Raw genomic sequence first — 26,999 nt, 5'->3', positions numbered from 1 at the left:
CCACCAAACTCGACTTTTATGTGTGTGCGGCCAGGTGTACGGCCAGGGTGTGTGGCCAGGCCTGTGTGCGGTCGTACATGGGAGTGTGCGGCCGTACACTCTTCATCCATGCCCAAAATGTCGATTTTTAGGTGTTTCAAGGCCGATACCAAGTTCAACTAGCCAATAGGGGATCAAACTCTCACTTTGGAGGGTTTTTGAGGTGTGTACGGCCACCTTATGAAGGTGTGCGGCCATACACCTTCAAGTGATGAAGAACACGAAGAACATGAAGAGTTTTTGGCTTAGATTAAGGTGTCTTACCAGTATAACAAGTTGAATGATGGAGTACTTCACGTTTTTGAGGCCCTTAGAGTGTTCTTGGATGAAGTTTCTAGAGAGAGAAAGTAGAGAGAGCAAGTAGAGTGCAGCCAAAAGGGGAAAAGAGTTAATGAAGGGGTCTCCTCCATAGATCAATATGAAAAAGCTCAAGAGGCTCGATGATCTTTGTATTTACAAGAGTTGGATGAATCTTTCTGCTTTGCTTTCCCATTTCGCATGCAGCGCATAGATGCTCCTTATAAAACTTCGAGAGGGAAAGACCTCTCACATGATCATCAAGAACGAGCTTGTTGATATCTTTACAGTTGAGGTGCGACAGTCTTCGGTGCCATAACCAGCTTTCATTAGAGTGAGCCTTTGTTAGCAGACATACAACAAGATTTCCTCGTATTGGATTTAGATTAAGTGGATACATCTCACCCTTTCGCTGTGACTTCAGTAGAATTGTTTTTTGTTTTCTTCTCTATGATCTCTGATCCTTCATCATCGAACGAAACCTTCAGACCAGTTCCCACAATCAATTGTGAAACACTAATTAGGTTGTGTTGCAATCATTCCACATAGGCAACTTGTCACACCCCCAAACCGAAATAGCGGAAACATTCGGGGGCGTTGGATGTCATGTCAAGTATCACAACACATGCAGTATAGTAATCAAAGTACAACAACCATTGCATTAATAGTATAAGTTTTTACATAGATTACATTTAGCAACAACATCAAAAGTAGATATAGAGAATAACATAGGATGCAGCTCGGTACTCGGTTGTCTCCGCAAAAACTCCCGGAGTGTACCTGTCTATTGACGACCTGAGAATACAAGTTATTTTGAAAGAGAGGATCAACATTTTAATGCTGGTGAGTTCATAAGTATTTTAATGACATTGATATAAATACATGTTTTTCCTCAAAATAATCTCATAAAAGTTTATAGAGTATTTGAATTCCTTCCAGAAAATCCTATATTTTCTACTAAAAGTAGTCTTCTACCAAGGCTCGACTGTTTCATGTTTAAAAGAATGAGTTTCTCTACTAAAAGCAGTCTTCTACCAAGACCCGACTGTTTCATGTTTAAAAGAATGAGTTTCTCTACTAAAAGCAGTCTTCTACCAAGACCCGACTGTTTCGTGTTTAAAGAGCATTTTTCCCAAATGTTACTATCATTATCAAAATATAGTTTTACATTATCGTTTTATGTCAAAAACGTTCTAAGTTTAATGTATTAGGGAAAATATTATAGTACCGTAGTTTTATATGTAGAAAATACCGTGGTACTAATTACCTTAAGGCCATGAATTATAAGGTAAATGTGAAGATACTCGTAACCATACTGATTGACGGATGTAAACACGACGATCTGCTGACGTCGAAAGAAATGTGACATTTGTCACCCCTTGGCTTGGTCGGTTGGGACTGTAGCTAGCAGTCAGGATGTGGGATGGTCTGTCCCGTATAGATCTATACACACAATGCCCGCTCTCCCTCCAGGAGACTCTGTTACCAACTCGACAACGGTGAAATCCGCGTCACGAGGATGTATCTCATGCTTTGATTTGCTATATACGTTTCTTTTTACTAAAAGCACATGTTTTAGAATATTGATATAGCTATTTTCTCCTCATAAAAGTTATTGTTGGTTTCTAAACTATACCTACTATAGTTTACTTGAGAGGTTATCTATGTACCTTTGCTACCCAAAGGCGCTGAACTGGAGTAAGAGTTTTAATATCTAACAGATATACATAATATATAACTAGGATTTTAACGACACTCGGACAAATAACCGGATACTCTAAGTCCACAACCAAACAAGGAACAGGAAATAAAGCGGGCTATCAGTCCTAAGTCCTTCAAACCCTACTTATATAACTATATCTATATAGACATGAATCTAACAAGAACATCAGTTTAAAATACTTTGATAAAAGTTTAGTAATATAAAAAGAGATTTGAAAACAAGATTTGAAAACCTTTAGCTGGATAAAACAGTTTAACATGCAAAAATCTATTTGATTGACAGTTATTAACCACATGCGATTGATATAATAACTTAGTAGTTCAACTTGTATTCCCCCCCCCCATAAAAGCATCTAAAATCATTTCAAAGGTTGATTAAGGGGTATGAACTCACCTGAAGTGAGTAACTCGAAAGAAAGATTGATATAGGACCGCCGGGTGTCGAATGAAGTCGTGAGCACAACCGGATCCTAGTTTGACATGTAATAACACATATATGAATACACTTTGGGTATATAACCACTAATAGACACATGGACACACCTTAGGGACATGGAAACACTTAGAATTAAGTGTTACAAACACCTATTGAGGTCCCTAAATGAGTGTAGGGCCTTAGATTTGAGTGTAAGGCCACCAAACTCGACTTTTATGTGTGTGCGGCCAGGTGTGCGGCCAGGTGTACGGCCAGGGTGTGCGGCCAGGCCTGTGTGCGGTCGTACATGGGAGTGTGCGGCCGTACAGAGTGTGTGTGCGGCCGTACACTCTTCATCCATGCCCAAAATGTCGATTTTTAGGTGTTTCAAGGCCAATACCAAGTTCAACTAGCAGATAGGGGATCAAACTCTCACTTTGGAGGGTTTTTGAGGTGTGTACGACCACCTTATGAAGGTGTGCGGTCGTACACCTTCAAGTGATGAAGAACACGAAGAACATGAAGAGTTTTTGGCTTAGATTAAGGTTCCTTACCAGTATAACAAGTTGAATGATGGAGTACTTCACGTTTTTGAGGCCCTTAGAGTGTTCTTGGATGAAGTTTCTAGAGAGAGAAAGTAGAGAGAGCAAGTAGAGTGCAGCCAAAAGGGGAAAAGAGTTAATGAAGGGGTCTCCTCCAATATATAGGGTCGGGTGTGCGGCTGGGAGGGTGTACGGCTGGCTGTGTGCGGCTGGCTGGCCGCACACTCGGGTGTGCGGCCGCACACACCATGCTGGGTGTGTTTGCCCTGATTTATTGATGCTACACACATTCTAACCCTTCCTAAGACTCATATCTAGGTTGTACTAAGCCTAGAACACTCATATAGACTCACAACTTCATTACAAAATAGCAAAACGAGGCTATCTTTGATAAAAATGAAGAATGTACAAGATAGAAATTTCGGGTTGTCACACAACTTTACGGGTTGAGAAATCTCCATTTGTAATAATCCCGTAGCCCTTTATCGTGCCATAAGAGTTGTTTCCTTATTTGGCACATCCACCATCTTTGAGAGCACGAAACTCCCTCAGCTCTTCCTTCCTTCCTGTCATGTTACGCGAGCAGCCATTATCAATATACCATTCGTCGTCGAACTGCTTGTCACGTATAATCTGCAAAAATTAAGCAGATTTAGGAACCCAAAGTTGTTTGGGTCCTGGTGAGCCTTTTACAGGACAAGGAAAAGCAATAGAAAGATCAACCATATACATTCGTTTTATTAGAGTGGTTTTGTCTTTACTTTTAATAGTGAAAACTTTGATTTTATTATCTGCTTTGTTTGAATCAGTTTGTTTTTCTTTATGTTGATTTTTAACAAATCCTTTCTTATCCTTCCTAGGGTTAGTGGTTGTCTTCTTTATTTGCTCTTCTGAATCGGAGACGAGCTTTCCCTTCCCTTTAACATCCTTGAGAGGAGTATGATTTGGTTGAGATCAAGGATGGTTGTTTTTCGCAGTGAACTTTCTTGGTGATGATGACCTGTGAGCGAGATTTCCCATTTGTTTATGTGAAGCACAGGAATGACAGTGAGAACACTGCTTGGGTTTCGCCTGCGAATTTGCTTTCACTCTTTGACTGGAAGCTTTTTATTTATGCATGTAGTTAGAGTTCCGGGATTGCCAAAACTGCTTTCTTTCGTTGAGATTTTTCTGATAGCTCCTGCTTCGTTAGAGCTTTTGCTCTGTAAGTTGCTTGGAATATTTGTGAACATTTACATTCGGTTTCTGTCTCTTAGCATGACTGTCGCTCCTTACTGATTGAGATTCGCTTGTCCTTTTGGTTTCGCTTTGAGCTTCTTTTGTACCACTTGTACTTGCTTTAGCGAAGTTAGATGGCTTATTGATTGGTTCAGCCACATATCTGCCTTTCACCTTCCAAGAGGTTCGTTCCGATAATCCTTTCGTTTCATCTGCATTATCAATCGGGGCAGACCAAAAGTACTCATCACATCCATTAGCATTGTCTTCATCTACCAAGGAAGTTAGCTCAACAGTTTGCTTCTTGGTAACTCCAGTGGCGGCGTACACTTGATTTGGTACAGTTTGTACTTTTCGATATACCACAACCTTTTCTTTCAGGACTTTGTTCTTATCTTTAGACGATCGAGCGAACTCAACAGAGTTTTCAGATATAAGGACTTTTGTTGGTTCGGGTTCGGTTTTAACAAATTCAGAACAGTCAACCTCGTCCTCTACAGAAATTTCACTCATATCATTGTCCTCGTCAAATTCAGAAGTATTGTCAACATCAATCTTGTTTTCTGAACTTAACTTGGTACTCAATGAATCAAAAGGTTGTACGGTTTCGGTCTTAATTTTCAACTTATCATTTTCATCCAATAAGTTTCTAAGCATGTCCTTGTGGTCTTTGGACTTAATAAAAGACTCAATTTTGTCCAGACCAATCCTATAGGCATCTGTGGTTTCTTCTGATGAGACAATTGATTCACAGTTATAACAATCAGCATCTATTTCGTCTTCCTTTAGTTCAAGAAAAGGCAAAATCATTTTGTGAATCTTTTTGCCAATCGCAATCTAAATGCAACTGAGTAATATTTGTATAAAGACGCTTAGCAATTAAGCAAAAAATATTCATTTGTTTCAAAAATTTCAAATTGTCACGTTGCAAATATATCAATTCATCTCTTACCCTAACCAACTCTAACTCTTTCTGCTCTATCAATATCCTTCGCTCCTCACTCTTGGAAGACACCCTGCTAATTTGATCAGTTAGGTTAGCATTTGTGAGGCGAGTTTGTTTAAGGCTACCACTTAGACTAGAAAATTTAAATTTTAAATCATTTAATTCCTTTTCATATTTAGAAACGAGTATTTTGAGTGTTTCAAGGATAGAATTTACCTTCTTGATCAACTGATCACATTCGTTGATCTGCTCTCCAATTGGTTTCGCTGTGAAGCATCTATCTTCCCTCTCTTTCGCTTCACCATTCCCGCTGTCTGTAGCGTAACCTCTCATTTGTGACACCCAGCCGTCACCATCAGACACTTTCCAGCAAACTCATAACCTTTTTCCTTCGCAACAAATGCCCTGCCATGAGTGGGCTTGCGTACTTCTTCATCTTCCGAATCAGTAGACCATACCTCTACTCCATCGAACTCGTTTTCTTCAACATTTTCATGCACAAGTAACACAGGCATGGATTTATCGTTAGACTTCTTCTTCTTGGCTTCTTCAAGCTTACGCGTGTGGTAGGCTTCATCGTCTTCACCCTCTTTCTTCTCATTCATTCTTCTTAGCATGCATTCCTTCGCTAGATGGTTTTTGTCATGACAATAATTGCAGTCATAGCCCGAGTCACCCACAAGTTTTCTCTCTTTCTTTTCTTCTTCTTTCTGAGGAGTACTTTTAATCTTTTCTTTCGCCTTCTCCGAACTATAGCTCCCTGCCAGTTTCTGTTCTTGGCCGAGAACTTCTTTCTAGCAAACCGCTTGGGATTGGATACCATCAATGCATATTCTTCATCTGTCAGATCATACTCTGAAAGGTTTGACTCTGCTTCTTCTTCAATCACATTCTTACCCTTTGAGATAAGAGCCAATGATCCCATTCCGAAAACTACTTTCGTGTCCTTTGTCACAACACTTTCATGAGACTTGAGAATTCCCACGAGCTTCGCCAACGAGTAGGATTTAAATTGTTCATGAGCTTTAACAGTTGAAACCACCGCCATCCATTATGGCCTTAGACCATTCATAAAAGTGACCTTCTGCTCGATCACCTGTCTGCCAATTCCATGCTTGATCATCTTGCTAAGAAGATGGTTATAACGATCGAATGTTTGAATGAGACTTTCATCTTGCTTTTGCTTGAAGTCACCAAACTCCGAAAGCAGAAGAGTTTGAGTGGAATGTTCGAGATCCTCATCGGTGGAATATAACTCCTTAAGCCGGTCCCAAATCTCCTTTGCAGTAGTACACGCACTCACCAGACGAAAGGTATCAGATTGTAAAGCGAATCTAATCATCCTCATTGCTTTTACGTTGCTGATCAACTTGTCCTTTTCGTCTTGAGTGACATCTTTCACGTCGATCATTAGTTGATTATACTCTTTTTGAGTCTTGATGGTTCTTTTAGTTCTAGCATGAGAAAAAGGACCCACGGTAATTGCCTCCCAGATCAAATATCCTTTGTCCTCTGAACCAAGAACATAGTCTTCAAAGTGAAGAGCCCAAACTTCATACTCTTGAGTATACAAGATCAGAATTCTTGTAGTCGAACCAATGCTGTTGGAGATGTTGATGGGATTGGTTTGAGATTCGTCGTGAGACATAATGACTTGATCTGTTTACCTGTCAAGGATCAGACTTGTAAAGCGGTATTAGGGTAATATCGAGATCTATGAACAACGTCAATGAATAGATGACGGCTCAATAGATTCAATAAAAGCGGAAACCCTAAAGATATTCTTCAAACAGAAGAGATGCGTATGATTTACACAGCCTCCTGCTCTGATACCAATTGATGAGATTAAAAACGTTTAGACCGATAAGATTCTTAGTTAGATAAATCAAGAACACCAGATGAATCAATGCTTATGTCGAATGATTAATAAGCCACAACCTCAGAAGAACTCTATGAAGAATTGCTACTGTAGAGGTGTGCTAGGGTTATAATACGATAAAAGAGAATTAATTGTCAAAAGCGTACATTCTATGGTACATGCATGCACTATATAAAGTAAACCCTAATAAATGAAACACGGCTGGACAGGCCTAGTACCGTGAGAACAAAAGACTTTGACTAAAGGCCCAGTGACGCAACACTTCATAACCCAACAAAAATATAGGATGAAATCTGAAGGAAGTGTGATTTATATAGTGTTGCTGATAGATATTGTTTTCAAATGGAATGGAATGGTTCATTCCATAATTTGATAGAAATTGGAATGGAATGGAATGGTTTATTCCATAATCCATAGGAATGTACTACATATTTAATGGCCTGAAGAAGCTTTATTATGTTGCTCTTGATTGAAACATTGAAGGTAACTAACCGAAATGCGCCAAATTGCAGTTTGTAATGTTGCACTTTTCGTCCAAACGTTCCGTCTTTTACACATTTGTCACGTACCAAAGGTTCTGTCTTAATTACTAATGCAAGGAAACTGTCATTGCTTACTCTTTTAACTCACACAAATTGTTCCCATGAAATATAACCCAAGATGTGAAGACTCTATTAAGCCAGTCATGGCAAATGAAAATGTTATTATTAATTTAATAGGTGCATACATGTTTAAGAATCTTATTTTTATTGGGGTTCTATTTAATTGTTTGACATTTAAAAACTGTTTTTTTCTTATAGGAATGGAATATGAAAGTAGAAATTATAATTTTGTGGAAGTGAACCATCATATGGTTGAACAACTTGCAAAGTTATGTTTTTGCACCTCCTTTTTGTTTATAATAATAATGTATTCGTGCTTTTAAATTTTTATATCGTGATATGCATATTTCTAAAAAAAATGGTGGAATCATGGGATTTATACAACTTTCTTGCTTAGGAGCCTCTCAATCATCTCCATCCATAATGTTCCAAGCTAAAGCTACTGCGGAAGAATCCATCTTACGTGAATTACACGAGGTCTGATTTTAGCAGAAGTATATTAAGTGCATTCTTAAAGAATAAACCATGTAATTAGTTAATGATTGTTTATCTTCAGGCCACAATATGAAACCTGCAGTGATGCTTGGCACATATGATCGACTCTTGAATCCATGAGCTCTGTAACACCCGTTCAAAGTCCTTTTCAGTTTAGACCCTTGTTGTATTAATTTTTGGCACTTTGGTCCAAACGCTAGGCGTTTGACATAGGACGCTAGGCGTTCTATGATGGACGCCAGGCGTTTGCACGCAGAGACCAAACCCTAATTTTTAGGGTTTGCACCCTATTTAAAGAACATTATGGCCTCAAAACCCTTCACTACTCCAACCTCCATCCTCATTTCGAAAACCCTAAGGGTTTATGAGAGTTTAAAGCCTTGGTTCATCTTTTTGGTATCATTTAGTGTTCTTGATAAGAGAAGGAAGAACTTTGGAGTATTGTGGTTGCTCTCTAGCTTGTGGATCCGAACTCTTGACATCTTGGAGCATCATTTTGAGGTATAAAGTTCAGATCTTGATGTCTCATTTGTTAGATCTTGAATTAGGGCTAGTTTATGTTCTATTTGTTCCAAAGACTTGATCTTTGTGAGTTTGGAATGATCCAGAGGTTTGGGCTGTCCTTTCAAGGATAATAGTGAGTCTAGAATCATAGAAATGCAATCTTGGGACTTTATAATCTTCCATGCAAAATTTTTGGAGCCTTATAGTTGATTTTGAGTTAGGATCTTGGTGTTGGGCTCATTGTAGCCATGCATGGCCATAAAGTTTGCAACTTTATGGCTTTAGACGTTCCATTATGATTGGATCTGAAGTTTGGACATGATATCTTAAGTCATTAAGACATTGGTTTGGAAGTTGGTAATCAGCGAGCAAACGCCAGACGTTTGCATGGGAACACCCAACGTTCGGACGCCAGGCGTCATAGGGTGGAATGCCAGGCGTTCTCAGCAGAAGCCCAATGGACCGATTTTGGGACTTGGTCCATTAAGAGTTTTAGGCTTAGTTTAGTCGGTCCATTAGACCCCTGTTTTGGGCTTTGGACTAGCATGTTGGGCTTCCTTGGATTTTAGGCCCATGATTGGTTCGGGCCCAAATTAGAAGATTGAGCCATATATATATATATATATATATATATATATATATATATATATATATCGGGCTTTAGTATTTGGGCTTTTGTATGGTTGAATTGGGCCTTGGTTTGGGCCGAGTTAGACAAAGGGTAAATTGGTATTTTTACCTTGGTTATGGGCCACATAATTTAGACTTTTGATTATGAGTCGGAATCCAATTAATAATTGGATGTTAATGATTTTGATAGCGCGGGGATTTTCCGGGCCAGCAATCAGATATTCATTCGAGTGATTCAACAGTTTGAGGTGAGCTTCCTTACTTGTTTTAGTGGGTCCAAAAGACACCAATGCCGGCCCATGGTTTGTTAGGATTCTAGATGTCTGCGTGACTCTTGCATGTGTTATGTGTTAGTATGCTTACCGGGCAAGGCCCGATGCCGGTCGGAGCTCGATGACTGTATTGTATGCTATTGTCTATGTGATTATCGCATGTGCTCGTATGATTATATGTGTATCGGGCGGGGCCCGATGCCAGACGGGGCCTGATGATTGACAAATCTGTATGCCGAACGGGGCTCGATGTCGGGCGGGGCCCACTATATGTTGATATGTATGGTAGTGATAGGGGTGAAATAGACCCGGTATCCGGTTGAAATAGACCGAAGGGGATTGCAAGTACCCATATATGCTTGGCTGTATGTATGTATGGTATGTGGTATTTTAGGGAACTCACTAAGCTTTGTGCTTACGGTTTTTATGGTTATGTTTTCAGCTACTTCCGGTTCGAAAGGGAAGGACCCGGTTTGATCGCAACGCAACTACCCATGTTTCCTATAAAGTACTTTTGAATATTTAGGAAAATGATAATGAATGTTTGGCTTAAGTATAATTAATGTTTTGGTTGAATTAAAATGAAATTTTTACCTCATAATTTTTGGGGACGTTACAAGCTCACTTTGCAAAAAAAAAAAAAACATATATATAACTTTCTTCCACTTATTGGGAATTGAGGGGGGGGGGGGGGGGGGGTATTTTCGACATATTTATGGTACAGTTGAAGTTATATTGCTTTCCCTGCATCTTTTTCATAATGTAGGAATCATTTAGGTCTCTAGGGTTCAAAAATGTTTAAGGTTTTACTTTTGTATCAAAAATAATGTGTACATCAATGATATAAAAATCTATGTTTTCATTGTTATTGTTCCATAATTTACAAATTTGAATTATTTCTTGACATATTTGGTCCAGGGCCGGCCTCGAAATTCCGGAGGCCCTGTGCAATTTAACAAAAATAAGGCCTTGAAACTTGTAAATTAAAAAATTTATGCAAAATAATTGTCGCTTAAATATACTCATTTTCTGCAGCATTTTACTTTTACAACATTTTACTTTTATTTTTATTTTTAGATTAAGCCATTAATTTTTTTGAAAAATAAATGATAAATTACTAAAAAAATCACATGAAAATCCATATTAAAGAGCTCAGATTTTTGGGCTAACTTCCATTGTAAAAGGAAACCTGCAACATATCACAAACACAGACGTGCAATAAGCTGAAATTAGCAATTCTAGAACTAAAAATCTTTCATTTACAAAGCAAACATTAAGTATTAACAACAAAATACTTTCACTTTCATTTGTCTAATGCCAAAAAAACAAAGAACTCATTCAATCCTTTACCTCACCAGAAACCATCAACATAAACAAACACCAAATCTAACCAATACACCAACATAAAGATTGATTTTTTTAAGCTATTTACTTTCTACAATACGACATCAATTTCATGTTTGTAATTATCTGAAAATGTAAAATATCCACACCACAAAATGTATGAAAGATACAAATAAAAAAAGAACCAGAAAGGAAAACATATAATTATATTTGTTTGTGCCTTCACAAAAATAAGAAATTGATTTCCTTATAACCTTGTTCCTTCTGATTTTCGAAAGTGATTTACGTGTCCCTTCAAAAATCCAAAAGTCAAAAATTAAAAACAAAAAACAATCTACAAAAAATCAAGAATTAGAAACTCCCTATACCTACATCAAAACCTCTTGCCGGATTGAAGTTCGAGCTTCTAAAATATGGTTTTTGAGGAGCAAGAAGAACGACTCGAAAGATTGTAAGAACTCGAAACTGATTTTCGAGAAATTGATTTCCTCAATGCCTTGTTCGTTCCTTCCGATTTTCTGATTTTTGAATCTGATGTTCTCATTTGCTTAGTTCTTGTTCGTCTGAATCTGGTTTTCAGAACTCAATTCTTGTAATCTTGTTCTTTTAAAATTAGAAAAAAAGATAAGCAAAAGAAAAAGAAGTAAGAAACAAGAAAAAAAAATCGGAAATACCTTTATCTCTACCTTATGCTTCTGATTTCGAAACTACAAGTCTACAACATGAAATCTGAAGCTTCTAAAATCTGATTTCTGATTTTTTAGAGAGATTATAGGATGTTTGTAACTTTGTTTTAGAATTTTGAGAAAGATGAAAGAAGTGAAGAACCGCTGCAGATTTAATTCCCGCTCCGGTCCCATACGTAAGAAGATATCGAAGCATTTTATTCTCTTTTCCTGAAATTTCATCCTTTTCCCGCTCATCTTGCCTTATACGTGCAAACTGCCATGAATTAATCTAATCTGTTTTGCAATTTTTGGGCTCATTGAACACAAGCTAACGAAAATGCAATAAAAGTTATGGGCCCTGTTCAGATGCACCTTCTGAACATGCCTTGGGCCGACATTGATTTGGTCGAAACCTATTCAAACCCGCGCCATTGGCGCGCGCGGGGGTTGGGGGGGGGGGGATTACGCTCGTTTTATTTTAAAGTGTGAAAAATAAAAAATAAAAAGTGAAATGCGAATGAATGCTTTTTCATGAGCCTAACAAATTTTTTATTTTCATTTTTACAATTTTGATCATTAGAAGAAAACACCAACTAAAGGACCATTCTAGGACCATTTTTGTAGTTTATTCTAAAATGTAAATAAGTGTAACTGGAGGGACCGTTTACTCAAATTGTGCTGCTTAACGAGACAATGCTTAAATCCCCAACACTACACAGTGAGGATCCAAACCTCAAGAACCCTAAAACCAAAGGAAGATAATATGGCGAATTTCTCCATCGCCACCGTCTTCGTTGCTTCGATCTCACTGTTACTTGCACTCACCCACTCATTTTCTCTCGAGAACCCTACGGATCGGCGCATTTTAGTGTTGGTCGACGACTTGGCTCTCAAGTCTTCGCACTCGATCTTCTTTAATTCTCTGCAGGCACGTGGATTTGAGCTCGATTTCAAGCTCTCCGATGATCCCAAGATCGATCTTCAGAGATACGGGCAACATTTATATGATGGCCTGATTCTGTTTTCTCCCACCACTGAACGTAATTTCGCAAGTTTATTGCTAAATTTGTCTTTCATTGGTGAATTTGGTGAAATGATAGCTTTGAATTGTTCCAGGATTTGGAGGATCTTTGGATGTGGCGGCTATTTTGGACTTCGTCGACTCTGGCAAAGACTTGATCGTTGCTGCCGATGCGAATGCTTCTGATTTGATCCGAAATATAGCCGCTGAGTGTGGAATTGATTTTGATGAGGTAGTCATTTTACATTCGTTAAACGGTGAAACAGATCATTTTGGGACTAACTATTGATCTGATTTAGTCCACTCTAAGTCAATATTATGCAACTTGTAAAACTGTAAAGATGCTACCACCAATGGAGTTTGTGTTATGAGCATGAAACCAAATTTGTTTCTATATCAATCTTAAAGATTGAAACTAACATTAGTTATAGATATTAACTTGTTGCATGTTTTGACCAATGTGTTGTTTACACAGGATCAATCTGCTGTGGTTATTGATCATGGAAGCTATGCTGTTTCAGAAACCGAGGGAGATCATACATTAATTGCTGCTGATGATTTTATTCAATCTGATGTACTTTTAGGGAGTACAAAAATTGAGGTCAGTTAGTGTATTGTATTCAAATAGTTTGTTCTGTGATTGCTGTATTTATTCGTTGATTCTGTCACAGAAAGAAATGAAGTATGCAATATAACCCTTGAAATAGCAGACAAATAAAACCCATTCATTTTGAAATATAAAAAACATCTCTATCCCAATAAAAGAGTTACTTCACTAGTTCACTTCTAAGTGTCAAATAAGTAATTTTCACTCTTCAAATTCAAACAAACTACATGTTTTCTGTGTAACAAAGTTAAATCCTTGCATTCTTTGTTGCATGACACAGGCTCCTGTACTTTTCAAAGGAATTGGTCACTCTTTGAACCCAGCAAATAGCTTGGTAAGTTCAAGATTCATCATATGTTAAATTGCTTGTGAATCAGGGATGTATAAATAACCTTTTTACCCTTGGACTCATTTTACAGGTTTTGAAAGTTCTTTCAGCTTCTCCATCAGCATATTCTGCTAACCCAAAGTCCAAGCTTTCAAGTCCACCATCCCTTTCTGGATCTTCAATCTCATTGGTTTCAGTTGTTCAGGTAACACACCCCCCCCCCCCCCCCCACAAATGTTATGCCTTTTTTAAAGTATAAAGAAACCTTCTAATAATCTTTCTTTTGATATTGAAGGCAAGAAACAATGCAAGAATTGTGTTCTCTGGATCTTTAGATCTCTTCAGCAACAAGTATGCAATATTTCACAGTTTTGTGTCCAAACTTTTTAACCATTTTATATTTTTTAGTTAAAATGGAAGATGTTATGTTATATGCAGATTCTTTAAATCACCAGTGCAAAAGTCAGGAAGCTCAAATAAGTGAGTGCATTTCCTATTTTCCTTACAGTAATAATAATATAATTTTTTTTAAATAGTGATATTCTTCCATCTTTAATCTAATGGAAAAACGCAAAATTTGTAACAGATATGCAAAATCTGGTAATCAACAGTTTGCTACTGAGATTAGCAAATGGGTATTCCATGAAAGAGGTCATTTGAAGGTAAAATATCAAATACTAGTTTTTAATATTTTTGTATTTCCTGTTCTTTTTTTTAATGTTTCATTTTATATTTTTCTTTTTTTTTTTCTTGAATGTGAACAGGCTGTGAATGTTAGACACCACAGAGCTGGTGAGACTGATGAACCTTCTATCTATAGGATCAATGATGACCTGGTAATCTTTTTAATTTTATAGATGCTAATTTAGACTTATTTATCTATAAATAAGTTGATTTTTTAATTAAATCTTATTATAAATGGTCTTAAGTAAATGAAATAGATTCTGTAAATGAGTTTCATATTCTTTATTTGCAAAAGGGAAAACTCCATAAAAGTCCTTATATTTTAGCTTAATAATCGATTTAGTCCTTATATGTTTTTTATTCAATTAACTTCAAAATTCATTTTGACCCTTCTACCCGGTAAACAAGTCATCTCACTTTCAAAAATTACACTTTTAGCCCAGATTTTAAATTTTATTACAAATTTGGTCCAAAGTTTACATTTTTGGCCCGTGTTTCAATATTTTGTTACAAATTCATCCTAAATTTAGTTTTTTACATCTTTTTTCAAAATTTTGTTTCTTATATGTTTTGTTTGTTATATAAGATCATATTTATACAAAAAAAGGATTTATATTTATTTTCAAATGTGTATGTATAAACCAAACAAAAAATACACAAAAAATGGAGATGAGTTTTGTTCTTTACTTCTATTCCATTTCCAGCCAACTGAATCCATGAAATTTTTTAGTTATATTAAATTCAATTAATTTCGTTTAACTAAAATAATAATTAATTAAAATTTATTTTCAGGAATATTTGGTAGAGATTTATGAGTGGTCTGGATCAAGTTGGGAACCATATGTGGCAAATGATGTTCAGGTCCAGTTTTATATGATGAGCCCTTATGTATTAAAAACCATGTCCTCTAATAACAAGGTAAAATTTATTTATTTATTTATTTTAAAAGTTTTTAGCTTTTTTATTTAATTTAAATTTCTGTTTCTTTTTATATATTTGCAGGGATTGTATATTGCATCCTTTAAGGTGCCAGATGTGTATGGTGTTTTCCAGTTTAAGGTTGAATATCAAAGGCTTGGATACACTAGTTTGTCTCTTGCAAAACAGGTAATATTTAAATTACAATTTTACCCCTACATTTCAAAAAACAAATTTCACAGTATAAAATGAAAGAAACATTTATTTATTTATTATTATGTTTTTGCAGATTCCAGTTCGACCTTTCAGACACAATGAATATGAGAGATTCATTCCAACAGCTTTTCCATATTATGGAGCATCATTCTCTACGGTAATTTTATTAATATCTAATATTTTATTTTCTTTGAGATTTTTAATTTTTAATTTTTAACATTTATCTTTGGGTGTTGCAGATGGCTGCATTCTTCGTCTTCAGTTTTGTGTACCTTTACAGCAAGTAATGTTTTTAGGAGGTCTAATTTACAAAATTTAGAGTTGAATCAAGATACACTGCATTTTTAATGGTTGTAGTCGTAAAAATAGAAGAATTATAAAAAAAAGAAGGGAAATGGAACTTGTCTGCATTAATGATATATGAGATTACTTGTTTACTTGATTATTCGATGCATTTTTTCGATCTTGATGTTATGATATGGTTTAATTTCAAGATGGACTAATTTATATGCTGATAAGTAATAACAGTTGACACTCTCATTACCAATTGAACAAATTACTGAAATCGTCCATGTGGTTTGAAAAAAATTCACGTTTGGTCCATTTATATATTTTTTTGCACTCCGATCATCCTTATAGTTTGTTTTTGTTGCGTTTTTTGTCCAGTGTACAGATAAAAAGACCATATTACTCTGTGTTTTATTTTTCAGTTTTTTTATTGAATAATTAAAAAATCAATTATTATACATGGGTCCCATTATCACTCTTATAACAATCACATAGAAGAAATTGACGAGGTTACCGGTTCATCAAGCTTGATTCGGGTTTTGATTTTAAGATTTAGTTTTGGTTTGTTTTGATTTTGGGTTACTGGGGTAGTGAGGTGGACGGATTTGTAAATACGTCCACCTCACCACCTCTGTAGTAGTGCTACAGCCCCATCAAACACCACCACTATATCCGACAATGACATCAAACAACATCGTGACCACCAGTTCCATCGACCACCAACACCGCAACTCTTGTATTTTATGAATTAAACCCGTAAATCATTGCCCTTAAATTATGAAATCAATATGCTCAAACCTAGAAGTTAAACCTACTCAAACCCACAACATTCTTATCCAAGCTCCGACGAGTATTCCGATGACCTTCAATCCTCAAAATTGGCTACAATGAACTACAACCCCTAAACCAAATTCCATAAACTAAAGTAGGGTTTGAGTGATACAAGGAAGAAAAAGAGGATTGTGGCTAATGTAGGGTTCGCGCAGCGGTGGTTTGCTTGTTAAAGATGTCGCGGCGAGTATGAGCGATGGTGATCGGTGGTTGCTTTGACCATGGTAGGTTTGTGCAATAGATAGAAAGAGGAGAGATGGAAAGAGGGGTGTTGAGAAAAGATGATAAATGGTGTGGGGGTGGGGATCACACTAATTAATATTTTTGTTTCGGGAAATCTCCAATAAAGTCATAATATTTTAGGTTAGTTTACGGTTTAATCATAAATTAAATTTTGTTTAAAAAAAAAAGGATAGAATACCAGCTAAAACTTCAGAATAACCCTCTGTGGCCGGTTTTGCAGATTTAGCCGGTATTTCGGTTTTTTTCGTTAATTTGTCAAAATATTGAGACTTTTCGTTAATTCAACTAAAACTTTAGAATAACCGTTTTATCAATATATTAAAAATGGTTTGTTTTTTAAATGAGTGTATTTTTTCCATTTCTTTTTATATAATGTTATATATTCAGTTTTAAAGTCACAAAATTTATAAAAAAAACTATCTATACAATCCAAAAAACTAACAAACTTCATAAATTTGTCTGAAAAGCTTTATCGAAGATAGAGTGCTCCATGATTACAAGATGAAATTCATACAAAAATATTGTATATTTTCTTTTGATTTCAACATTGGTTTAAGTATTGAGATAACCTGTAACACCCGTAATTTAGAAGGTTAATTATGGTAATAAAACCTTATTTCTAAAGGTTAACTCGTCGAGTTTAAGGCGTAAACTTGACTTGTTGGAAAGTTGGGGCGCATGTTTTGGAAGACCAACTCAACGAGTTGGGGAGGATCAACTCGACAAGTTGGACAGGGTTTGGGAAACCCTAAAATCGAGACTTTGCACCTTATTTAGGGCGTGTTCGGCAAAACTAGCTGGTAGCGGGTAGCTTCTAGCAGGTAGCTTGTAGTGTTTTGTTAAACGCTACATGAAGTAGCATTTGGATTTGGAGCGTTTTGATTAAACTAAATGCTAGAAGCTTGTGCTGCCAAACGAGCCTTTATGTTTTAAATGGAGCGTTTTGTCAAATGCTAGAAGCTAGAAGCTCTCAAACGCTCCAAAACGCTCCGTGCCGAACACGCCCTTAAACAAATTAAGCCCTAGGGTTCAGCCTCATTTCCAGCCTCCAAGTCCCTAACCCTAAATCTCGAAACCCTAAAGCTATTTTGAGAGTCTGTGAGTCATTTTGAGTGTTCTTGGTGAGTGTTGGAGCTATTGGAAGAAGGAAGAACTCGGAGACACAAGAAGGAGCATAAAGATCCGGAATCCTTGCCTCATCCACGACACATTTCTGGTATAAAGCTTAAACCTTGTCTTGTAGTCATCTAGATCTCCATTTTAGGGTTCTTTGGCTTGTTTTGTCCAAGTGAGATGGTTATTGATGGGTTGGACGTCCCTTATGTAAAACACTTCAGATCTAGGGACTAGGGCCTTGAGGGGATCTCATGGCATAAAGGTGCCAACTTTGTGGCCCTAGAAGCCCCATGATACCTCTAAGCTCTTATTTTTGCCTTTCAAGCTCCATATGGTCATGCATGTGGATAAAGTTTAAGACTTTCGGTGTCCTTCTAGTATCAAAGGTCCAGATCTATGTTCTTATGCCCTATCTTGAAGTTTTGAGGACCCTTGGATTTAGATTTAAGCTTTTGGAGTTAGGGTTTGAGCTTATTCTCTTTAGGAAGGGATTAATGGGTAAAGTTGGAAACTTTACCCTTCCAAAAGGTATTTCCAGTCTACGTCTAGAGTATTGGGTTCAGATTTGAAGAATAAAGGCTTAATGCATTAAGAAGGGGTTAACAAGCTAAAGAACTCGACGAGTTCATCAGAGGAACTCGATGAGTTAATTTGAAGTGTCCCGATTCTGTTAAAAAGGAGAGAACTCGACGAGTTAAGGGAGAACTCAATGAGTTGATTCGTTACATCACGATTCTGTGGTTTATGGGAACTCGCCGAGTTGAAGGACAACTCGACGAGTTGAGTTAACCTGGAGCGTTGACTTTGACCACGACTTGGATGTTGACTTTGACCTAGACTTGACTATTGGCCAAGGTTGACCCCTGGAGGGTTATGAAGTACGGAATGTGTTCTAAAGGGTAGTTGCATGTAAGGGTTTGGGCCTATTTTGGAAAATTGGGCCATTGATGGGTCGGGGGTGAAATAGTTATTTCACCCCAAGTGAGGATTATGGATCATGGTTGAGACCCAATTGCTAATTGGGTGATATTTTGGTATTGATAGCTCAGGGAGTTGTTAGAGCAACAACTAAGGATTTTTGCAGTGAGCTTCAACATTTGAGGTGAGTCTCCTCACTGTTTGTACGAGTCGAAGGCACCAATGCCGGCCCATTTGGTTTATGTATTGTGGGAAGACCCAAGGGTTAGCCCTAGGCACTATGTATGAAAGACCAGGAGGTGGCTCCTGGCACACTGTATGCTAATTGGCTAAGTAGAGTAGTATATATACTAGTTGTCTTTGTGATGCTTGCATGGAAGACCAGGAGGTGGCTCTTGGCACTTGTCTGCAAGACTCAGGAGGTGACCCCTGGCTTAGCAAGAAAGACCATGTGGCGGCCCGTTGCATAATGGCAAGACTATGTGCGACACATATCACCTTATTTGATTATGATATATAAATGATATGTATGGCTCACGGTTATGTATGACATGTATGGATTAGTTGATATCTATGGTATGTAGTATTTGGGGAACTCACTAAGCTTCGTGCTTACGGTTTTTCAGTTTTGGTTTCAGGTACCTTCAGTTTTCAAGTAAAGGAGCTCGGGATGATCGCAACGTATACACTCGTGTTTTCCGCAATATGTGATTTCTGGGAATGAACTCTGATAAATGTTTTATTTGAAAAGCTTTTCAATGTGTGAACAAAGTTATAATAGTGTTTTTAGTTATATTAAAAATGAAATTTTTGGCCTTGAATTTTGGGATGTTACATAACCACAAAACATACATAATATTACTAATCATGTATACATAAATCTATGGGATAACCTTTCTCGTTAATACTCATTTTCTTCTTCATTCTATTGGTTGTTTAAAACCTTAATCCATCTGCCCTCTTTCTCCCTCTGTTTTCTTTCTATCTATTGCAAAATTGGGAAGGATGCGATAAGGGATACATACACACATCCCTCAGATAGATCTCCGTCTTTCCTTTTTATGTGCGCACACAAGCATAAAAATTTCTGATCCGGAATGTGTGTGTGCGTGTGTGAAATAAGTGTATCAAAGTTCAAACGAATATGTGTTTTGTGGTCTATCGAAGGCAAGACTAGCTACTACCAAGATGTTACTATTGTCCTTGGCAAATTGAGGCACGAGTTTAACATGAGCGTGTTGAAGTGCATGATTCAACCCGTTTATTTTCATGTCAATCAATTTATTTTTATGTCAGGTTGATTGGTTTAGAGTATAGACCTTATAAGTATGTCGTTTCGTGCTAGATTAAAACACTAAATAAGTTGAAAGACTACAACTTGGAGAGGTGGATAATAAAAAGTGAAAAACAGAAAGGAGTAATAGTTTGAGATGCGGATGAGTGAAATTCACATAAGTTGAAGGGTAATTGATCAATTAACGAAAAAGTCCCAAAATTTTGATCCATTAACGAAAAAACCCGGAATACTGGCTAAATCTGTGAAACCGGCCATGAAGGGTTATTCCGAAGTTTTAGCCGATATTCTATCCTTTTTTGTAAGCAAAATTTAATTTGGGATTAAATCTTAAATTCGTCCAAAATATTGAGACTTTATTGGAGATTTCCCTTTTTGTTTCTACTATTAATATTTAAAAAAAGTAAAATTAATTATTAAAATGGATAAAGAAAATCAGAAACGTAGATTGGTCTTTTCACCGCTGTCAGGGACGAACGATGAAACAAAGTAAAACTATGTGGACGGTCCATTAATTTGTTCTTACCAATTATTTGATTATCCATTATGTATTTACGTTATCAACAACCATAAATGGTATATTTGTCATTTCATATGTACTTAACTCATGTTTATTAATTCGCCGAAGGTATAAATATGAAATATGACATGCTACACCGGTATAACAAGGCTAAAATTAAGAAATCAAAGTTTATTATTTTTTTGAAACATTTTTTTTTGGGTTTGTTGACAATTATAATGTAAATAACTTTTAAAACACAATATTTTTTGAGACTACAACTATGGCCGGTCTTGAGGAATTAAATATTTTGAAAGACCCAGGACAAATCAGAGAAAAAGACCCTTATTGTTATTATAAGTTTTGATTTTTAAATAAAAATATATAATAAAAAAACGAGCCTTGTGCAACTGCCCACTTTGCCCTCCTTCAATGCCCCGTGACTACAACTTTTTAGTTAAAAACTAGACTTTTTTGGACGTGTTTTTAATAATTATAACTATACTAAATTTGGATTTCTAATCAAAATTACTACACCATGAGTTTAGAGGGAAAGGCCATGAAATCAATTTGTATGCCTATTGCTCTATCGTAGTGGCGATGCATTGCGTGGTGAGTAAGTTTATTTCCAATTTGCCTGATGATTGATTTAAAGTGTCCCACATCGACAGAGAGATGGATATGAAGAAAGAAAAATTTCTTATAAAATGAGCATAGGGCCAATTAAATACGTTCATAACCGTTTAACTTTTACAAGCATAGCTTTAATTTCACGTTGATTCCATTTCCATTGTAGTCTGCCTTCGAGGTCAAATAGGTGTAGAGCGAGTATCCTATTGAGTTTCAATTCCATTACAATACATGCCTTTCTTATATTTGCATCCAATGGTCTGTAGGAACACTTTAGCAATCAAGAAGCAGTTGATATAATCCAACATCACCTTCATAGCATAAGCATCCACTCTATTGCATCTTCAGTACGTATTGATATATAACAGGCATAAAGGCTAGTTTTTGTGAAGGAGGAAAATACTCAGAGGCTGGTGAAAACTCTCTTGAGGAGGTGGTGAAGAAGCCAAAGATGAGGTTTCTCGGTTAAAGAAAATAGATATTCAAAAAATCTAGATACATTGTCTCTTGCTTGTTTGCTTCATTTAGTAAAGGTGGATTTCATCAGCTTCTTGGCACTTCCCTAAAACACGCAAACCAACTGCTTCTGATTGCATATGCACATTATATATATCATTATGTTAAGGATGATGATGGAATCGAGGAGATAGTGATTAGGTTATTTACAAAGGTGATCATTTGAGACTATATCCACTGCTTTTTCTGATTGTTAAGGTTTTCCCACAGGCCATCTGATGCAAAAAGGAGAAAGTGATCATATGTAAGGTTTGATTTTTCCTAAGCCACCTCTACAGTTCACTTATTATTCCAAGTGGATATAATAAAGGAAAAATAGAATAGCTGGGCCTTGATGGGTAATTTTGGAAGTTTATTTATAGTGTGTGTTACTCTAGCTTATTTATTAGTGGGAGAGACCTTTTTCTTCTCTTGATATTTCTGTATTGTTCTGAACACGTTCTTTAGACATAATCGTCACATATATCATTATTTGCATCTGATTACAAAAAATCGAATAGTATATCAACAAAATCAATATACTATTGAGTTGTGATCTATTACAAAAAATCAACAAAATCGAATAGTAGGATCAATTTTTCATATATGCATAAGATGGTCTACTTAGCAACCAATTTCAAAAGGGAAAAATTACTTATTAAGGTAATTAACTTTTCTGTATGTTCATATCTAGGTAACTATCTTTTTTTTATACACATCTAAGAGGCTGTTTGGCAGGATCTGAATTTTTAAGATCTGAATTTTTAAGAGATCTGAATTTTTAAAAGGGTCTGAAATTTTAAGAGCTAAATGTTTAACATGCTGTTTGGTTGGGACCTTTGAATTGTTGTGCTGAATTATTAAAATGACCATTTTACTCTTCTGTTTTATTTTTTATTGAATTCAAGTGTTTGTTTAGAAAATAACCTAATAAATTTCTTAAATACATATTAAAAAAAATATAAACACCATATAAAATCCAAATTTAACATAAATCAAAATTAAACACAAATCCAAATCAAACATAAATATTTTTAAATCCACAAAATCATACTAAAATCCAAATAAAATCCTACAAATTTAATTTCACCCCAATTGATTCGCAATCTGGTCACGCAAATTATCCATGTATTCATTGCCTTGTGAACCCCATTCCATACCTACGTTTTGGCCATCATTCTCTCCCCCTTGTGCTTGACTATTGTTCTCCTCGAATGCCATAAATAACTCATCATGAATATCGCATTTCCTTATGAAATTGTGGACTGCAAAACAAGCAATGACTATATCTCTTTGCACTGAAAAAGGAAAAGGAGCCATTCGCTTTAGGATTGGGAATCTCGCCTTCAAAACACCGTAAGCACGTTCAATAACATTTCTGAGTTGTGCATGTGCATGATTGAATTTTTCTTCCTTAGTTAACGCATGTCGCCGTCGATAATCGGCTAACCAATACCTCGTGTTGCGGTAAGGAGTCATAAATCCACGAGTGTTGGTGTATGCAGCATCGCAAAGGTCATATTTATCTATACACATGAGTGAAGGAAGTATTATATATAGAAATTTAAAATCGTATTTTAGAATAAATTTAAAAAGAATTACAAACCTGGAGGAGGGAACGGAAAGCCTGAAGTCGGGTTAAATGCAACTTCTTTCAAAACTCACGAATCATGTGTTATACCCTCTCAACCGGCCCATACGAATGTGAATATCATATTAAAATCACAAATTCCTAAAACATTTTGAAAGCATTCACCTTTTCCTCTTCCCCTGTAGCGAGTTTGTGATCAGCAGGAACGACTGCATGTACAAGAGTTCCATCTAACGCACCTATTGCTCCTGGAAAGATTTCTTTTAGCCTACGATGTCTCTCTGATGAATTCACGGTTGCATTAGAATTCATTGGCACTATAACTTCTTTTGCAAAAATCATCATTGCATTTAGCACCTCATGAAAGCATCTATGAACTGTTTCTGTGGAGTGTTGAAACCTTCGTTTGATAATCCTGAACCGTTTATTATGTGATATAGTTGTCAAGAACATAGCCATCTTTTCTTCAACACTTATATGCCTACTACTTTGCAACCAATTGTTTCGTCTAAAATGATTGCATAAAAATACATACGCTTCACGTGAAAGATGCATCAGCTCATGACATTGTGTAGAAGTTCTATGTAACAATTCTTGTGTATGTTGATGACTACTCATTTCCGAATCATTATCAATTGCCCTTCCAATTCTATTGGATGCTAGATTCAACCAATAACAACATAGTAAAATGAAAAATGTAATTTCTTCATCCGAATCCATAAGTAATCTGTTATTTTGAAAATACATAACAATTATATTAACAACATATAACATAAAAATTCATCCAAAACATCAAGTCATTCATGTCATATAAAAATCTAGTAATCTAAAACATCAAGTAATCGAAAACATCAAGTCATTCATGTCATATAATCCAAAAAAACCATCTAGTTCAAACCGAACATCAAGTAATCCAAAAAAACCATCTAGTTCAAACCAAACATCTAGTTATCGAAAAAAAAACATTAAAACATTCAAAACATCTACTTAGCGAAACATTCCATAATGTGCTCCAACAGTCTTGACCCAATTCTAACAAATAGCTGAATCAATGGTTAACCACACATGCCTCTTATCCGCACCTTCACCAAAAAGAGCAACAACAGTAGTGTATCTTGGATCAAATATTCCCCATCCTAACTTCTCCAACTTTTCCATACACGCATCCAAATTTGAAGAAGTATGCTTTTCCACAAATATTTTAGCAACTGTGGCAATATCTTCCCCGATTTCAAGCAATCTTGAATTCGATGCATCTTTACCCTTATCTTTACCTTTATTTTGACTCTTTGTCGTATCTGTGGTAATGAGCTTGTACAATACAAGCAGTTAATGCATAAACTTGTTCAATACGTCAAAGCATAAATTAAATATTAAATATATATGATACTGTAGAGATCAAATAGGTGTAGAGTGAGTATACTATTGAGTTTCAATTCCAATACAATACATGCATTTCTTATATTTGCATCGAATGGGCTGTGGAAACACTTTAGCAATCAAGAAGCAGTTGATATAATCCAACATCACCTTCATAACATAAGCATCCACTCTATTAATTGCATCTTTAGGACATATTGATCATATATAGCAGGCATAAAGGCTAATTTGTGTGATGGAGGAAAATGCTCAGAGGCTGGTGAAAACTGTCTTGAGGAGGTGGTGAAGAAGCCAAACATGAGGTATCCTGATACCTTGTCTCTTGCTTCTTTGCTTCCTCTAGTAAGGTGGCTTTCTTCAGCTTCTTGGCACTTCCCTAATACACGCAAACCAACTGCTTCTGATTGCATATATATATATATATATATATATATATATATATATATATATATGTCCATTATGATTATGTTAACGATGATGTAATAGAGGAGATAGGTTGGTTAATTACAAAGGTGATAATTTAAGACTATATCCACTGTTTTTTCTGATTGTTAAGGTTTTCCCAGAGGCCATCTGATGCAAATAGGAGAAAGTGATCATATGTACGGTTTGATTTTTCCTAAGCCACCTCTACAGTTCACTTATTATTCCAAGAGGAGTAAAGTGGATACAATAAAGGAAAAATAGAATAGCTGGGCCTTGGTGGGTAATTTAGGAAGTTTATTTATTGAGTTTGTTACTCTAGCTTATTTCCCTTGGTCTTCTCTTGATCTTAATTTCTGTATTGTTCTGAACACACTTTTTAGACATAATCATCACATATATCATTATTTGCATCTGATTACAAAAAATCGAATAGTACATCAACAAAATCAGTTTGCTATTGACTTGTGATCCATTACAAAAAATCAACAAATTGAATAGTACGATCAAATTTTCATATATGCATAAGATGGTCTACTAGAGTACCTTAGCAACCAATTCCAAAATCACCTTTGTTAGTGTATATTTATTTGTGGGTATTTTATGTAAAGCCCACTTTGATTATTTCTTGTAAAGCCCATATGTAAACATACTTATATTCGATTAATGAGATGAGATATGCATGGGAAAATACTCTGCGTACATGGTATCAGAGCGAACCCTAATATCTTGTTCTTACCTCTAAGCCGTCGGTAGCCTTCCTCATTGGCTGATCGATCTTTCTACTTCTCACATCTCATCTCTTTCTCAGCCTTTCTTCTTCTTCTATTCTATCATGACAGGAGGTGATGTCCCTAAAGCCACACCACTCACAGAAAAATCGTATGGGATTGCCAACATTCATGCTTCAATCCCAATCATCATTGATCGAGAACGAATGAATTACAACTTGTGGAGAGAGCTGTTCGAAACTCAATGTTATGGTTTCGAGGTGGCTAACCATCTCAAAGAACAGCTTGAGCCCAAACCATCCGACTTGCAAGAATGGAAACATATTGACAACATTGTCAAGATGTGGATCTATGGTACTCTCTCCCCTTCTTTACTTTAGATGTCATCCAAGAGAAAGACGAATGCCTTTGCCTTATGGTCATACTTGGAGTCCCCTTTTCGTGCCAACAAAGACTCTAAGGTAATGCAATACGATACCGAGCTTCGAAACATCGCTATGGGAACATCCTCTGTTACTGAATACTGCACTAGAGTTCAAACACGTGCTGATCTTCTTGAAAACTTGGAAGCAAAAGTTCCACAGAAAAACATTGTGATCTACACAATAAATGGACTCTCTCCTAAGTTTGGTCATGTTGCTAGTCTAATTCGCCATCAAAAACCTCTACCCTCATTCTCTGATACTTGGGCCATGTTACAAGTTGAAGAGCAAAGAATTCAGTTGAATGATCAACGAAACCAAGGTCACATTCACTCTGATAATTATTCCTCGCCATTTGCTCTTGTCATCGGACCTGCTCCTTAATCGAATCTCACTCGTGGCAATAATCATGGCGGTCATGGGGGACGTGGTGGAAAAGGATTCCGTGGTGGCAGAATCGGTAACAGAGGCAGTCGTAATGGGGGAAATTCCAGCTTCAATCACTTCAGCCGTCAACAACAACCTCCAGCGGGGTGGGGTTTCAGCTGGTATCCACTCACTGGATCAGTGAGCTCATCAACAACACAACAGCAGGCAGGCTTGTTTCCGATACCTCCCACTCAGCAATCACCGACCCATCTGAATTCATGGCCCAATAATTCTCAACAGCCTTGTCAATTTGGACATACCTAGTTTCCTCACCAGGCTTTTGCAACATCAACTGCTTAGCCCACTCCTCCTTGGTCTTGGTTTGGCCCTCCGAGTCAGCAACAATCTCATCCCACAGCTCT

General features: G+C 36.5%; 3 protein-coding genes across 3 annotated transcripts; 2 read left to right on the top strand and 1 right to left on the bottom strand.

Moving 5' to 3' along the window:
- Window positions 1–12,274: 12,274 nt before the first annotated feature.
- Window positions 12,275–15,792, top strand: DGL1 (dolichyl-diphosphooligosaccharide-protein glycosyltransferase 48kDa subunit family protein). Its single transcript, XM_079045925.1, has 13 exons — window positions 12,275–12,613; window positions 12,690–12,826; window positions 13,070–13,195; window positions 13,482–13,535; window positions 13,621–13,734; window positions 13,825–13,880; window positions 13,968–14,009; window positions 14,116–14,191; window positions 14,294–14,365; window positions 15,006–15,131; window positions 15,216–15,320; window positions 15,421–15,504; window positions 15,587–15,792. The coding sequence occupies exons 1-13, from the start codon at window positions 12,337–12,339 to the stop codon at window positions 15,632–15,634; spliced, it is 1,317 nt and encodes a 438-aa protein (XP_078902051.1). The 5' UTR covers window positions 12,275–12,336; the 3' UTR covers window positions 15,635–15,792.
- Window positions 15,793–22,747: 6,955 nt separating this feature from the next.
- Window positions 22,748–23,197, bottom strand: LOC145106447 (uncharacterized). The gene has a single exon (XM_079043416.1). It carries the CDS (start codon window positions 23,195–23,197, stop codon window positions 22,748–22,750), a length of 450 nt encoding a protein of 149 aa, XP_078899542.1.
- A 2,969-nt stretch (window positions 23,198–26,166) lies between these two features.
- Window positions 26,167–26,592, top strand: LOC145106446 (uncharacterized). Its single transcript, XM_079043415.1, has one exon. The coding sequence runs from the start codon at window positions 26,167–26,169 to the stop codon at window positions 26,590–26,592; it is 426 nt and encodes a 141-aa protein (XP_078899541.1).
- The last annotated feature ends 407 nt before the right edge of the window (window positions 26,593–26,999 follow it).

Source organism: Lactuca virosa, chromosome 4 (genome assembly GCF_052849685.1).
Source record: "Lactuca virosa cultivar CGN04683 chromosome 4, Lactuca_virosa_CGN04683_v6, whole genome shotgun sequence".
Classification (NCBI taxonomy): Eukaryota; Viridiplantae; Streptophyta; class Magnoliopsida; order Asterales; family Asteraceae; genus Lactuca; species Lactuca virosa.
This window is presented reverse-complemented; position numbering and strand designations above follow the sequence as displayed.

Excerpts from the sequence above, each read along its gene's own strand:
- DGL1 (XM_079045925.1), top strand. The coding sequence starts at position 12,337 with ATGGCGAATTTCTCCATCGCCACCGTCTTCGTTGCTTCGATCTCACTG. Across the intron at positions 14,192-14,293 it reads ATGAAAGAGGTCATTTGAAG|GCTGTGAATGTTAGACACCA; the intron begins GTAAAATATCAA and ends GAATGTGAACAG. Across the intron at positions 15,505-15,586 it reads ATGGAGCATCATTCTCTACG|ATGGCTGCATTCTTCGTCTT; the intron begins GTAATTTTATTA and ends TGGGTGTTGCAG.
- LOC145106446 (XM_079043415.1), top strand. The coding sequence starts at position 26,167 with ATGTCATCCAAGAGAAAGACGAATGCCTTTGCCTTATGGTCATACTTG.
- LOC145106447 (XM_079043416.1), bottom strand. The coding sequence starts at position 23,197 with ATGTGTATAGATAAATATGACCTTTGCGATGCTGCATACACCAACACT.